The 16916-nt window shown below is 40.0% G+C and overlaps 1 protein-coding gene across 5 annotated transcripts; it reads left to right on the top strand.

The window, feature by feature from the left end:
* Positions 1 to 548: 548 nt before the first annotated feature.
* On the top strand, positions 549 to 5440 carry LOC110889933 (DNA polymerase I A, chloroplastic/mitochondrial-like). 5 transcript variants are annotated; one of them, XR_004872300.1, is made up of 11 exons: positions 550 to 807; positions 1192 to 1928; positions 2028 to 2079; positions 2171 to 2975; positions 3032 to 3180; positions 3285 to 3376; positions 4374 to 4467; positions 4644 to 4736; positions 4853 to 5066; positions 5130 to 5219; positions 5301 to 5440. XR_004872300.1 is itself a non-coding variant. In XM_035979683.1 (6 exons), exons 1-4 carry the CDS (start codon positions 3718 to 3720, stop codon positions 5024 to 5026), a joined length of 375 nt encoding a protein of 124 aa, XP_035835576.1. In that variant the 5' UTR covers positions 3703 to 3717; the 3' UTR covers positions 5027 to 5066; positions 5130 to 5219; positions 5301 to 5440. The 5 variants fall into 5 exon arrangements, 1 of the variants encoding a protein (XP_035835576.1); XR_004872297.1 differs by having other exon boundaries at positions 549 to 807; positions 3032 to 3376; positions 3687 to 4467; XR_004872299.1 differs by having other exon boundaries at positions 3032 to 3376.
* The last annotated feature ends 11476 nt before the right edge of the window (positions 5441 to 16916 follow it).

Here is a 16916-nt window from a genome sequence, read left to right on the forward strand (position 1 = left end):
ACTTATATACATATAATAACACGCATAAGCAAATATAATAACATCTCTTCGTTTCAAAATGTCCTTAGACTACACGGTATGCAGACGGACCGGCGACGGAGAACGGAGCTCGACGGGGGTGGGCGGCATGGTGTTGGCTCCGGCGACGGGGGTGGGGCCCACCTGGAGGATCGTCCTGAACGGCGAAGAATGGACGTTGGCGACGGGGACGGAGCTCAGGACGCAGGGGGCGGCACGGTGTGCCCAGCGGCGCCGGACCGCGACGCACCGGGGAAATGCGTCTGGTAGGAATGTTAATTATTTATTGGAGAATGAGGTGGATTCTAGGAAATGCGGTAAGTGGTAAGTATAGTTATCTATATATATATATATATATAAATGAGATGTGATTTGGGCTAGGTGGTATTGGATTTGGGACATTTTTGCTGATGTGGCAACTTATATTTTTGAGTTTAGGAGGGAATTCTCAAATGCCTTCATCATTCGCGATTTTAACAAAAAAAAGGTCGGGTTCCGTTTTTGTTTGGGTCATTCAATACCCGTGTTTTCGGATATATATAAAAGCCACGGAGACAACTTTCTCTCCTATTCCCCCTGTAAACCCTAACAGAAAACTTCACCGCCGGTTTCATCTGCTGCTTCATTCTTCTTCTTCACGATTACAAGATCCCCTTTCTAATGTTCATCCTTCTCATCTCAATTATTGGTATCATCACCTACCGACATCTTCACTTTTCTTTCTCATTCTCCCTCTCAAAATTCTTCTGCATATGCTTGATTTTAACAATTAATCAAACAAGATCAAAGGTAAGTCTACGAAATCAAAGCTACATCTGGTTTATTTATGTTATTCGATTACACAGAATGTTGATTTTATAAAGATTCATTCGAATGCTATTAACATCATCATTGTTCTTATTTTTTTTGTAGATCTGATCATAAAAGTTTTCAGGCATGTTTTTTATTTGTGTTGTTTATGTACTATATTTTTCAATCGAAGTTATTGATTGTTTATCATTTTTTTGATTTGCTATAATCTTTATACCAACTCTAATCGATTATTCTTGAAACCCTAACGTTGATTTAACATATATCTATTCATCTAAGAGTGACACAATTCGATTTAATTTTTACCCTAAATTGTTTTAGGGTTCTGAGTTTTTTTTATTAATTTAGTTAAGTTTGTTTTAGAATAATCATCCCTGACTCGGTTTTTGGCGTTGGACGTTGGCGATGGTGGAAATCCTTTGTTTCAGTATTTGGTGATGATGGGGAGGACAGATTCGCCGCTGTCACCATTTTGTTGTTCCGTGTTCGTCTTCGAATCCTTTAGGGTTTATGGACGACAGTTAACGATGGCGGCTCTGGTTTCAATTGGTATTGGTCTGTGGCTTGGTCACTTTGTGTTTCAATATGTTTGGTCACTTTGTTTTCAGTATCATTTCTAGATGCTCACTTTAATCTCTATAATTCTAAAGATCTAAAAAATGTAAAAGAATTCTAAAAAAATAAAAAGACCTAAAAGAATAACTGCACAATTCCATTAGATCTCTGATGTTTGCTGATGTTTGGATGCCGTTGAATAGATAGTTTATGCATTTACTTTTTCAACTTTCATGTTGCAAGCTTTCATGGCCTTTGGGATCACATCTGTGGTAGATATTGCATTATCATTCTAGCGTAGTTTGATCCGTATGAAACAAACAATGCTCATGAATCAGAAGTTGTTTGTCCACGTGAACTGGTAAGTTTAATTTGTATGAACTATTTGTTGGGAGTGGTATATAAACTAAATTTGTTATTGGCCCACTATTTGCATTTGTTTAGGGGTATAAGGTTACCACGATATCTCATAACCTCACTTTTCACAAACCCTACATACCATTTCCTAATCTGCTTCTTCATTTTTCAGAGATTCATCGTCGTTGGTATGTTATTATGACATTCCCTCTTTGTTTTCGTATTGCCAATCTGATACATCTTTGATTATTTTTTTCAATTTTGTCAACTATCTTACACATATTCAGATGAGATTGATTCATAAGGACGACAATGTTTTGATGTTTTCTTCATCTTCATGTAAATACGATTTGTTTCATGCTTCCAGATTTGAAGAGATCGATTTGTTTGCTATTTACTAATGATTTACGGTGTGTTTTCTCATATCTAGGGTTTGTTTGTGCCCTTTCGTATCCACCTCCACCGAAACTCTAATCGACTAGAGAAATCGCCAAAAGTTCTTCACGATATGGTTAGTTTCTTCTCTCAATTTTGTTATTCAATCATTGAATCTGTTGTCAGCATCATGATTAGCATTCTCCCGTAATCACAACAAAGCACATGTACACCCCATCCCCTTTGTTTGTTATTCTTTAAAGGTTTTTGGGATGTTTAGGATTGGACAACTGTTAATGCTTCATTTTTTTGGTCATTTTTTTACATGAGTTCATCATCATCATTAGATGTATTGATCAGGAATAACAAATTTTCATCTATTTTTCTCATCCGATTTGGTTTAATTGCAGTTTGGTAGTCGTTTTCGAACAGGCCAGTAACATAACAAATTTTCATCTATTTTTCTCATCCGATTTGGTTTAATGGCAGTTTGGTAGTCGTTTTCGAACAGGCCAGTAACATTTTCCAATCGCTATTCTTGATTGCTTAGTTTCTTTACTGTTTAATTTAATCTCACCTGTTCTTTAGAATTCAAGGATTTGTGATTTTTTAATGTGGATTTTTTATTATTGTAGATATCGCAGTACTCGGTTAAGGAGATTGTACAAATCTTTGAAGTTCACCAATAGGCGTGGAAATTAACCACAAAATCCATTCCATCATCTACTGTTAGGATCATAATTATGGTTCTTTTAATTTTCTATTATTTGAGTTAATTGATCGTAGTTTTCTTAATCTTTAGGATTTGAAAATAAGACCGACGAGTTTGAACGAAGTACCTTCGGATTCGACTATGAAAGGTAATGAGTCCAATATTTGCAGATTTGTTGTTCTTACTCATTTCTGAATTCTACAGGTGTGGGCTTTGATGGTGGTAGGTGGTTGTTGCCTGGTTGAAGTGGAAGGGACCACTGACACAATATCGATATCAGGACGAATATATGCTTATGGTGTTGTAATTGGTTTGCATTTTATATGAGTTCAGGATCTGTTCATCTACAACTGGTAAAACCTATAAAACCGAACTGAACTCAACGCTGTCATTGCTACTACTGCTTCTCCGATGAAATCAGTTCTGGTTAATTCGTCGATATGCCAATTTTTGTCAGACACTAGCAAGCCTGTAACTATTGGCACATGTGGCAGCCCAACATGGTGATCAGTCCAACCCAAAGTACTGGCACTCCTGGGGCTGCATAGGGTCAGTTTTTACGAAACATGTGATGTGTTGGTTTATTTTGGTTATTTACCGATTTATTCTGAATGGATGGGAAAATGGTTAAAAGGTATATACTTGGTTTGATGTTGAGGTTATCAAGTTGTCCCATATAGTCTGGTAACGTACGATACATTGGAGGTATTAAGGTTGTTTTTGCAACTTCTAATCCTCTGTTTCAAACATTTTGAATTTGTTTGGAATATTGATCAAGTAATGATAATATTATAAGAGTGTTTTGTATATGATAGGAGATGGAATCCTCATAATTGATTATTGGCTATTGTAATTATAGAGTTTTTGCTGAGGTTAAATTAGAACAGAAGATGAAGACAAAAAGGTAAGCTTTTACTAAAAATTTCCATGGCTGTTGTAATTATAGAGTTTTTGTTGAGGTTAAATTAGAACAGAAGATGAAGACAAAAAGGTAAGCTTTTACTAAAAATTTTCAGAAATCGGGTATAGGCGTGTGGCTGATCATCTTTGTAAAAAGGAGATGATGCGGTAAGAAACTCAATATTTAAGCTTTTACCTCATGTAACCAAGGTGATCGGGTCGCACAAATTATGTAAAGGGTCAATCCAAATTCTGGTTAAAATGGGTCGCGCAGATTATTGACACTTTGGGTGAATTTCGAGCTATTTGACATGATTATTTTTTAAGAATCAGTAAATTTTTCATCATAAGATTTTATGATTTTAGGGACCTTGGGTTTTAAAACAAAGTGCTAGAGCCACTCTGTTGGATAAGTTGATTAAAAACCAATTAGTTTTGATCTGTAAGCAGGGTCATTAGATCATGTAGCTTTAATATTTCAACTTCATCTTTTTAACTTTTTATTCTATATATTATTCAAACTTCATCACGTGAAAAGGAATTGTTGTAGGTATACATTTACGCTTTTTGACTTTTTAATCTATATATTATTCAAACTTCAAAGTCATATATGGTGTGACAAATTTTTAACATGTTTTATTTGCAGCTACACGTGTCATCCCGGACCCCAATCAAAGAAAAACTTCCGATCATCAATGACGATGTTGCTCTTTAACCTCACTGTGTTTCTCCTGATGTTGGTATGGATTTTCTTTCATACTATGTCTTTATTTTGCTTTTTAGGGTTTTTTTTTGTTTATTAGATTGTTGGTATTTTGAGTTTTTTTTGTTTATATTGTAGCTTTAGTGTTTTGATTAAACAAGGCCTTCTATAGTATTATTATGTGACAGATAATTTAATTATTTCTTTTCTTAGGATATGTATGCTTCCGAAAGAAGAAAAGCGAAAATGCTCAACTTTTCCATTGCGTACGGGAAAACCCCCGTTGGTCTTGCACGTGATTGGAAGGTAAAAATTCCCCTGACATTAAGAACTAAACGATTACGGTTAACAATTTGATGGATTTAAAGAAAAAATATTATTATTGTTTTAGTATTTATTTATTTTACGTTATTTGATTGCAGGTTTTGGTAAACGAATCAAAAGAAACAGTTAAAAGATGGTATAACGGCAGAGAAGAAGTGCTCAGATGGCAAGAAGCCCGTAAAAAAGAAGCCCGGAGTATTGGATGTGTATATACACTGTTGGGCCGGGCCCGCACTTTCCCGTCCACAAAAAAACGCTACTCCGTCACATAGAGGCCACATTGAACGGGCCGCAATTAATACACCCGTTCAGGTTTGCTTCTATTGCACTCCAACACCCCAAAAAATGTTCTGATTGTGAGTGTTATGAACTCAGGGTAGCGCTGCTGATGTGGCGATGTGTGCCATGCTGGAAATATCCAAAAACGCTCGGTTGCGAGAGCTTGGGTGGAAGCTGCTCTTACAGGTTTTCTTTTAAATCCCAAAGTTACGGTAATCGATGAATATACTATTTGCAGGCTAAATAAAGTTGGTATTCTGAACGCAGGTCCATGACGAAGTGATACTGAAAGGGCCCACTGTCACACCCCCAAAATCCACCATGCGGAGTACTACCGCTTGGAGGCGTGACATGACCAGGATCGAGCCACCAATCATACTGAACTACGTATTTAAGTAATTAAAGCCAACCACAATACGATTGGTGACCAAAAGGAAGTAAATCGATTTTAGTTAAACAACGGAAGCATAAAACATAAGTTCAAAACATAGTCCATGGTTCATAAGTTTAAAGTCCAAAACGTAGGTTTAATAAGTTCATAAAGTTTATTTATTAAATACGGGACATGTCAGTTCGCATCCCACAACGACCACCTCCATATGCAAGCTCCAAGCATTTAACGACCTGTAAGGCATGTAACAACGAGTCAACAACAAAGTTGAGTGAATTCACAGTTGGTTGTTTAGTTATAGCATTCGTTTCGTAAATCATTTGTTCGTTTTGAAAACCATGTATCGTATGAGTTTGCATCGCGGTCTTTCTGACATGTTTGCGAAGATTAGTGGGGGTTTCCCATGTGTTACTAGACCACGCGTATCGACTGCTACGAAAATATAAGAGGTGCCCTAAGTCAATGTCTATCAGCATTGACCCTTTGCCCATAGTCCATTAGTACACGCCCGTCCGACTGGCACGGTGTGAGGTTTGTTAAACCAAATAGCGCTATTAACTAATGACCCGCTCGCCATAGGCCTCGGCGATTAAGTCGATAAATGAGGGACTTAAAGTGATAGAGTTGATGGTCTTATGATCGTGTACGTAGGTTTTACGTACGTGCCCTTCAATCCGAGGACAGTAAAAAGTAGTTTAATAGTAATGATAGTACAAGTAGTTAATCAATCCCATTCCTAAACTCCTGAGAATCTCATGCCTTAGAAAGAGTGTGAACTCACCTCGGTTTGCTCGGTTAGATTCTCAATATAGCTAACAGTCAAGGTCGGTCAATCACGTCCTAATATAATTTACTAGTTAGTCATTTAGTGGCTTTCAAATAGAACACAAAGTTCCTACACGTATCTATCACACAACATGCATCGTTTTAACGGTTTATGCCCCTCTAAGTTTCCCATCCATTCCCCACTCAAAATCAAACATACGGTAATGCACATAACATATATACCATGTTAGATCATTCACGGATAGCATACTCGATATTTAGACACGCAAGTCACAACTTATATCAATTCAGCATTAATATTCAAAACCGGCTGTTTTCGGACGTTTTAATAAAATAGTTAAATTATTCCAAAAATTCCCAAATTTTTACAAGATGTCTTAAACGTTCCATATCTTATTGTGTAAAAATATCGGGGTCCGGTTCACTACCAATATTTTATAAAAAATCATATTCCGGACTGAACTCAGATTTATGAATTTCTGACCACAGTCCACGGAACAATTTATTAAAAATTCATCGAGTGTCAGATTTATGAAATTCCAGTGGGGTAATTACACATGCATCGGTTGTCATCTACTGTATAAATTTAATGGTCCGATTCATCACAAAACTCAGGTTATGACCGAAAGTATAACACCCATTTATTGCTGTCAAAATTCAGCTTAAGTTGCTGTTACAAATTAACACTTTAAAAATAGTAAACGAAGTCTAAAAATTACGATTCCGGTGCCATTAGAACCGTATTTTATAACACATAATTCTAGGATTCAGAAAATACATTTTTCGTTAAATTATGGTCCTGTTACAGCCTGATGAAGTCGGCTGAAATCATTACTCAGCTTGCTGTTTTGTGGTTTAAATGTTACTAAAATGTATTAACAAGTGTCCGAACAACGGGTTTATCAAAAGTTTGACGATCAAACATCATATATGCATTAACTAACCTTAAACCAACAAGTTTTCATCTTTATGTATCAATCATAAGTAAACTTTTAATATTTATCTATTTGTTCTTGACACTTTAGTGATTTTAAACGTACTACACCCTTTGATCATAAAAACGAGATGAAACAAAATTAACAAGAGTGTAACAAAGGACTTACTACTAGTTTATAGCTAGGGATGAAATCTTGTGAAGAAGTGATGAGAAAGTGATGGTAAAAAAGACTAGAACAAAGCCCTTCTTGAAGCTCCACAAGTAGTAACCTTCTTGATTCACCTTCTAACTTAAATGGAACTTGTATAAGGGAAGAGATGAAGATGTTTAAAGATGATGGTGGTGGTTTCGGTTGTGGTAAAATGAATAGAGGGAGAGAGAAGAGTGATGAGGGTTGAGTGTGAATCTTGAAAATGATTATGACAAATCCCAAGCTTCATACTTATAATTGTTCTTTCAATATTTTGGTTAGATCCACAAGTAACCATCCATTATAAAAATGGAATAAAATCAATGAGAAGATAATGAAGTATGGTTTATGGTGTGAGGGTTGAGTGTGAATCTTGGTGTAATGATGAATATCTCAAGACCATGCTTCTTATAGATTTCTTACACATTTTGTTTACTTACATAAGTAAGTAATCTAATAAACAAATGGCAAAAAAATCAAAACAAATATTTAGAGTATGGTGAAAATATATGGTGGGGTCCATGAGGGACCAAAAATCGGTGGAGGGGGGGGGTATATTTGCAAAGTTTCAACTAAAATGTAACTATAAGTTAGATAGCAAGTAACTTGAGGTAATGTATTAGTTATATGGTTTTTAGTGGGTGTTATGACAAACGGGGATCATGACTAGCCAAGAATAATTAAATAATATTTTTGGCAAATATTTGGTGTCCTGGGTAATGTCCGGTTGTTCGGTCGGATACTGTTCCGTTAAGTTGTTAAATTGTTCCGTAAGGCGTCTTATACATATATGTTTGTAACACATTTAATTCCTAATACATAGGAAAATATTCAGGACCATTTAGTCAAGTTTTCTGCATACTACTAGTATGCTAATACACACATGTAAGTATAACACAGTAATCAGAGAGCAGTTAAATAATTCCACACCGTCGTCAAGCACTTTAATTTTCATTAATAAACTGTACGGTTATATGTAAATTTGAGGGTTGTCACATTCTCCCCTTGTTAAGAGAATTTCGTCCCGAAATTTAGCGCGTGGTTACTGAGGAAGCTAGTTAAGTTGCGTTGGTTTCCTGGTTTTCCTGGGGTGTCACATCATCCCCCCGTTGATTTGGAATTTCGTTCGGAAATTCTGCGGTAGCTTCAGCATCAGTAGTGGTTGCATTTTTCTTAAACAGCTGGGGTACTTGAGTTTCATTTGGTCTTCTCGTTCCCAGGTATACTCTGGGCCACGACGGGAATTCCAACGAACTCGGACGAGCGGTATTCTGGTGTGTTTGAGAATCTTAACGTCTTGATCCGTAATTTCTACTGGTTCCTCGACGAATCGTAGCTGGTCGTCGATAGTGAGCTCCTTGAGAGGAACTATGAGGGTCTCATCTGACAGACACTTCTTCAGATTTGACACATGGAAAACATCGTGAACTCCGCTGAGTTCTTCAGGGAGATTCAACCTGTAGGCGACTTTTCCAATTCTCTCAATGATCTCGAACGGTCCGACATAACGCGGGTTGAGTTTGCCCCGTTTGCCAAATCGGACTACACCTTTCCAAGGTGAGACTTTGAGCAGCACTCGATCCCCAACCTGGAACTCAAGTGATTTTCTTCGCTTATCGGGATAGCTTTTCTGACGGTCACGAGCTGCCGCCATTCGCTGTCGTATCTGAGCAATCTTCTCGGTTGTATCTACTACAAGTTCTGGGCCAGTGATTTGACTATCGCCAACTTCTGCCCAACAGAGAGGTGATCGGCACTTGCGTCCATACAATGCCTCGAACGGAGCGGTCTGGATGCTGGTGTGGTAGCGGTTGTTATATGAAAACTCCACTAACGGGAGATGCTTTTCCCAGCCGTTACCAAAATCGATTACACATGCCCTAAGCATGTCTTCCAGAGTTTGGATGATGCGTTCTGATTGCCCATCCGTCTGTGGATGATAAGCTGTGCTCATATCTAATCGTGAGCCAAAAGACTTGTGCATAGCTTGCCACAGTTCAGAGGTGAAACGCGCGTCACGATCAGAAATGATGGAGGTTGGCACTCCGTGCCTTGATACCACTTCTTTTAGGTAGATGTCTGCTAGAGTAGAAAACTTATCCGTTTCTTTGATAGGCAGAAAATGTGCAGACTTGGTCAGTCGATCCACGATCACCCAGATGGTATTGTTTCCGCGTTGAGATCTCGGCAGGCCAGTAACGAAATCCATGGAAATTTGCTCCCATTTCCATTTAGGTATCTCTAGTTGTTGGAGTGGGCCTGATGGTTTCTGGTATTCGACCTTGACCCTGGCACAAGTCAAGCATTTACCGACGTAGGTTGCTATGCTGGCTTTCATACGAGGCCACTAGTATGTAGTCTTGAGATCATGGTACATCTTGTCCGAACCAGGATGTACTGAGTAACGAGACTTATGAGCTTCATCCATCACAAGCTCGCGTAGGTCTCCATACAGTGGAACCCATATGCGTCCGTTAACATAGTAGGCACCGTTTTCTTTTTGCTCTAGCCGTTGCCTCGATCCTCGTAAGGACTCAGCCCTGATGTTTTCTGCCTTTAATGCTTCAACTTGAGCATCGCGAATCTGAGCAGGAAGGTTAGATTGGATGGTAAGCTGTAACGCACGTACACGCCTAGGTATAGTATCCTTTCGACTGAGGGCGTCGGCCACAACATTGGCTTTGGCCGGATGATACTTGATAGCGCATTCGTAATCATTCAAGAGCTCTACCCATCGATGTTGTCGCATATTCAATTCCTTTTGCTTGAAGATATGCTCGAGACTCCTGTGATCGGTGTAAATGGTGCACTTGGTACCGTACAGGTAATGTCTCCATATCTTAAGCGCGAAAACAACTGCTCCCAATTCCAAGTCGTGCGTAGTGTAGTTAATTTCGTGAACCTTAAGTTGGCGCGATGCGTAGGCAATGACCTTGTCACGTTGCATCAACACACAACCAAGTCCTTGGATGGAAGCGTCGCAATAAACCACAAAATCATTTGTGCCTTCAGGCAATGAGAGGATAGGTGCGCTACAGAGTCTATCTTTCAAGTGCTGAAATGCGGACTCCTGTGCATCACCCCAACGATAGGTGACACCCTTCTGAGTCAGTGAAGTGAGAGGTTGCGCAATCTTGGAGAAATCTTTGATAAATCTTCTATAATATCCTGCCAAACCTAAGAATTGGCGGATCTCTGTTGGTGTGCGGGGTGCAGGCCAATTCTTGATCGATTCAACCTTAGATGGATCCACATGAATTCCATCCTTGTTTACCACATGGCCTAGAAAGTGGACTTCGCGAAGCCAGAAGTCACATTTCGAAAACTTGGCATACAACTGCTGTTTTCGTAGAAGCTCCAGAATAAGCCTCAGGTGTTGCTCGTGTTCCTCCTGACTCTTAGAATAGATCAGGATGTCGTCAATGAAAACTATGACAAATTTATCCAGATAAGGTTTGCACACTCGGTTCATGAGGTCCATGAAAACCGCAGGTGCGTTCGTCAACCCGAAAGGCATAACCAAAAACTCGTAATGGCCGTAACGAGTTCTGAATGCTGTTTTGGAGACGTCCTCCTCTCGGACTCTCAGCTGATGGTATCCCGATCTCAAATCAATCTTAGAGTAATAACTCGACTCTTGCAATTGGTCGAACAAATCATCAATGCGTGGAAGAGGATAACGATTCTTCACGGTCACCTTGTTGAGCTCGCGGTAGTCAATACACATCCTGAAGGTACCGTCTTTCTTCTTTACGAACAACACTGGAGCTCCCCATGGCGAAGAGCTAGGACGTATAAAACCCTTTTCCAGAAGTTCTTGTAGTTGCGTAGACAGTTCTTCGAGTTCTGATGGAGCAAGTCGATAAGGCGCACGAGCTATTGGTGCTGCTCCAGGAGCTAGCTCGATTTGAAACTCGACTTGTCGATGAGGCGGAAGCCCAGGTAATTCCTCAGGAAATACCTCGGGAAAGTCGCGTACAATAGGAATGTCTTCTATCTTCCTTTCTTCCGCGAATGCCTCAGTAACGAGGGCTAGGATAGCGGTGTGGCCCTTCCGTAAACACTTCTGGGCTTTAAGGAAAGAGATGATGCCTACAACAGCTCCACTCTTGTCGCCACGAATCACGAGGGGTTCTTTACCAGGGCGAGGGATGCGGACGATTTTCTCCTTGCAAATAATCTCCGCTTGGTGTTGAGATAACCAATCCATCCCAATGACAACGTCAAAACTACCCAGAACGATAGGAATGAGGTTGATAGAAAAGGTCTGATCGGCAAGGACAAGCTTGCAACCTTTAACTATATGTGTAGCGTCTAAACTTTTGCCATTTGTTATTTCTACCGTGTGCTTGGTGTTCAAAAGTGTTGGAGTGCGCTTAAGCATTTGGCTAACTTTTAAGGACACGTAGCTAGTATCGGCACCCGAATCAAATAAAACAGTAACAAAGAAATCATCCAGAAGAAACTTACCCATCACAACGTTGGGATCATTCCTTGCATCACCCTGACCAATCACGAAAGCACGACCTCTTGCTCCATTACCATTGTTGTTACCCCCGTTGTTACCTCCATTGTTGTTCCCGTTTCCCTGGTTGTTGTTGTTGTTCTGATTTTGGTTAAGCTGGGGACAGTTCTTCTTAAAGTGGCCTTCAGCGCCACACTGAAAGCATCCCCTGTTGCCCCGTTGCTGTTGTTGATTTTGCGGTGCTTGCTGTTGCTGCTGGCGATTCTGATTTGCAGGCCGTGAGCTCCTGCAATCCTTGGCTTCGTGACCCATCTTGAGACACCTCTGACAACGTCCTTTGTTGCATTGACCACTATGGTGTCTGTTACATTTGTTGCACTTCGGGTGGTTTCCTCGATACCCACCCTGTCCTTGATTACCGGAGGATTGCTGACCAGGACTCTGGTAGCCATCAGTCTTTCTCTGCTGAGACTGAACCGAAGCAGAACCCTTACTGGAGTTTTCATCCCATTTTCGCTTGTTGTCGTTGGGAGCATCAGAAGTAGTGGCGCTAATACGTTTGGGCAGTTTGTTCTGCTCAACTGCCTGATCAGTGAGACGGTGAGCCAACTTGACGATTTGCTGTATAGTGCCAAGGTTAGCTGAGGTTACGTGGCTTTGAATTTCTGGCACCAAGCCCTTAAGGTACAGCTCAATGCGTTTTAAGGAGGGTCTACCATAGAAGGACATAGGATGGCCAGTTCGTTTGACCTCTTAGTATACGCCTCAATCTCAGACCCCGTCATCTTCAGGTTGAAAAATTCCACCTCTAGCTTGTGGATGTCGTCACGACTGCAATACTCTTCTCTAATCAGTTCTTTGAAGCCGTTCCATGGGGTGGCGTTAGCAACCGCCAACCCAAGCAATTGGACCTGTGCTTTCCACCAGGTTAACGCAGCTCCTTCGAGTGTTCCAGTAGCATACTTCACCTTACGATCTTCCGGGCAATCACACATCTCGAAAACAGACTCGAGCTTCTCGAACCAGTGAAGAAGGCCTACAGCACCTTCTGTGCCGCTGAAAGTGCTAGGTCGGCAATCCATGAAGGTATTGAATGTGCACACAGGAGGCTGAGCATGTTGACCTGTGGCGCGAGAATAAAAGACAAGGTTAAGCACGAGGGTTGCTTTGCGAAGGTGGGATCTAAACGTTCTAAGATGGGTTGAAGTAGCAGGTTATACCTCCTGCGGGAACAGCTGCGAGTGCCTCAGCAACTCGTTCGTTGATCAAAGCCGTCAACTGGGCTTGAGTGAGGTTGATACGTCCTCCGCGTCTGCTCATGATCTTCATCACGAAGCAACGTAAGTGAGAAAAGTGTCGTGAAAGTGCGTAAGTGTGGGACGACAGTAGAGAGTAAGCACACAAGGTTCAAGTAGCAGTTATCACGTTAACAAATGCACAGTGTGAGCTATCTAACCGACAATATAACATAAATCATACCACTTATGGTGTCGAGTCTTGCACGTGGAGCGAAGCGTCGTTGTGGATCGTTGAGCACTGTACAGGTTATAGTCTGGTTTTATCAAAAATCTTTTCCCTTTTTAAAACCAAGTTCACTATAACCAATGGCTCTGATACCAATGTATCACACCCCCAAAATCCACCATGCGGAGTACTACCGCTTGGAGGCATGACATGACCAGGATCGAGCCACCAATCATACTGAACTACGTATTTAAGTAATTAAAGCCAACCACAATACGATTGGTGACCAAAAGGAAGTAAATCGATTTTAGTTAAACAACAGAAGCATAAAACATAAGTTCAAAACATAGTCCATGGTTCATAAGTTTAAAGTCCAAAACGTAGGTTTAATAAGTTCATAAAGTTTATTTATTAAATACGGGACATATCAGTTCGCATCCCACAACGACCACCTCCATATGCAAGCTCCAAGCATTTAACGACCTGTAAGGCATGTAACAACGAGTCAACAACAAAGTTGAGTGAATTCACAGTTGGTTGTTTAGTTATAGCATTCGTTTCGTAAATCATTTGTTCGTTTTGAAAACCATGTATCGTATGAGTTTGCATCGCGGTCTTTCTGACATGTTTGCGAAGATTAGTGGGGGTTTCCCATGTGTTACTAGACCACGCGTATCGTGTGACAACCCGGACTTTCAAGGTTAGTGCCATTTCGTTCGTGATCTTAATTTCTCATTATTCCTTTCCAACGTTTTCCTCTCATGTTAAACTTGTTAGACGTTTGGGCCGATTATGCTTTTGGGCCGTCTATATCGTATATATGTTTAAAACGCACACACGTTACATTTGGGCCGCATATGGATATCTTGGCACACACATAAGACATGGATCAAGTAAAGCCCAAGTGAGGGTGTGAGAGTTGGGCCGACCACTTCATGATTGTATACACATACACCCTAAACCCAACTCATGGGAATTAAAGGCATGTAGTACGTATGCACTAGGTTGGTGGTATGGTATCTTTTAAACATAATAACAAAACCCTACCCTTTTCCCTCAAGATTGCGATCGGCAGGCGACCCCCCCCCTCCATCGAGGCTATCTTACACTTTAGAGACATCATCTTGTTTAGTCGAGCCCATTGATTCCACTGATTTGTAAGTTCGTATTCATGTTATTTGATAATAGTTTGATCTTGTTTGATCTTGTATACATATGATGTTGGCTAACTAAAGTGTACATGTATGTTCTTTAAAACATGAAGCAATGATGTGATCTAGGTAGATGACGAAATTGTTATGTGATCGGCCATGTAATAAAATAGTTGGTATGTTACATAAAATTGAATGATTGATGTGTATGCTATGGGCCGATTAGCATGTAAAAAAAAAGGGTTTGTATGATGATGTGTGGTAATTATGTGATGATTTTTCTTTATCCAAAACCTCCTTACGTGAGTATTGTTCACCAATATTTAATGTTTGACAAGAGTTAATATTCAGATGGGTTGTGATCCAGATTTATTGTTTTAGTAAATTTGATCTCACATGCATAGAGGTTCCATCATAACTGACAATTGCATGCTAGCACTTATTAACAAATTTAGTCAATGTTGTACACTAAATAGACACATAGGGTGGCTGATCATGTGATCTCAAAAGGGCGGCGCACATACCGATTGAAAGGACCCTACATGTTTTTTTTATGAGTTATGTATGTATGCTATTTGCACAGGTTAGTGGAAAATATAAAGAAATAACCACTTCCTATTACATTAGGGTATTACTTGGAGGTGGGCATTCTTTTATATGTGTGCATGCATGAATGGACCACACTCAACCGTTTATGCCCACCAATGAATGAGAAGTTAGGGTATAATTCTAATAGTAATATAAAATGGTAGTGGGCCGAAAGTTGGGCCATGTAGACCGTGGGAACTGAAGTTCGGCTAGGATAAAGGGGTAAATGTTGTATGATTAGATTACCCTTTAGATGACATGATTTGGGTGGTTTGGATCACCGACCGAATATTGAACACATATGTACGCCATTCACTTGATGAGATTTGAATTGATGGGCCGTCCAAAAGCATTGTGTGTTTGATGAAATTATCGTTTATTAACGTATGAAATCTGCTTATCTATGTGTTGGTAATTAGAACACGAGTGTGACTATGTGTCTTGCTAGTACATTACTTTTGAAATGTGAACGAAGAATATGTGATCGATGTGTTATGTGTAAACCCCAAACATGTATCGCGAACCATTACGTGCACTGAATGTCTGGGGTGTATACTGAGATCTTATGCATAATATGCAAGATGTTTATCATGCGAGTTAAGTGTACGTGAACTGATTGTGATATGAAACTATCATAGGGCTTGGTTGACCAATTTTGCTGAACAAGTAATTAATCTTACCGAGCAAACCAAGGTGAGTTCACTGCACTTTTCTAAGCATGCGTCCCGGTGGTTTGGGACATTTGGTAAACGTTTCCAAAGGGAATACTGGGTAAACTGTTTATTTGGGATGTTGGTTATTGAACACAGTATAAATCATGTAAGACCCCATACATCTACCGTGTTGCTGAAGAAGCAACGAGGTATTTAGTTGATAGCGCTATTAGGTTTGGCACCCTCACACCGGGCCGAAAGGACGGGCGTGAACTAATTACCTGGACATCATGACCAATGCCTAGTTAAAGGCATTGGGGTTGGGCATTCACATCGTGTATATATAAGACCCCTTACATCTATTCAAGGTTGTTTGATACCTTGGCATCATGACCAATGTCTAATTGGAGGCATTGGGGTTGGGCATTCACAGCTAGTCGCCACATACGGTAATCGAGTAATATCAACATCAAAACAAAACATTGAACTGTTTTAAACACACAACTGGTAACTAAACGCGTTAACAAAACTTTGAACTCACCAGCGTCGTCTGACACACTTGTCTGCATGCTTGCAGGCTTATAGGGTTATATGTTGTGGAACTTGCTGTCTGGAAGGCTGGAGTGGTCATGGGTCGAGAAACAAAGAATCTCCATACAAGCTTAATGGTTTATGTACATATGGTTTATGAAATACTTAACAAATGAATTATGCTTCCGCTGTATACAATGAATGACATGTAACATTTGTAACACTTTATGTTAATGAATGAATGTTTATTTAAATACATTTATGAGTTCAATGTGATTGGTGGCTTGGATCCTGGTACGTCATACGCCTCGTGGGGGTTTCCGCATGTGGTATTTTGGGGGTGTGACAGTTTGGTATCAGAGCCACTGGTTATAGTGAACTTGGTTTTAAAACGTTTTTATTAAACCAGACTATAACCGAACAGTTTTGACCACAAGAATACGACCATGACACTCAGCTCCAGACTGCAAGGTTCGTTTCTTGTTTACTATTGCATAGTATATCTAGTGTTTTCTTATGAATAACATCACACGTGAATGCACACTTAGCACTGCAGTATGAACTTCTATGTTACCAACCCATGTTACGTGTTTTAAGAGTGCGACTCTTCTTGAACTTTCATGATCTATGTTGTGGCATCATCGGTTTTATTGCTCGAATTCGGGGAACCTTTTAGCGCGAGTTAAGAGGCACTGAGATAAGCATGCAAATTGCCTTATTATTATGG

Source organism: Helianthus annuus, chromosome 11 (genome assembly GCF_002127325.2).
Source record: "Helianthus annuus cultivar XRQ/B chromosome 11, HanXRQr2.0-SUNRISE, whole genome shotgun sequence".
NCBI lineage: Eukaryota > Viridiplantae > Streptophyta > Magnoliopsida > Asterales > Asteraceae > Helianthus > Helianthus annuus.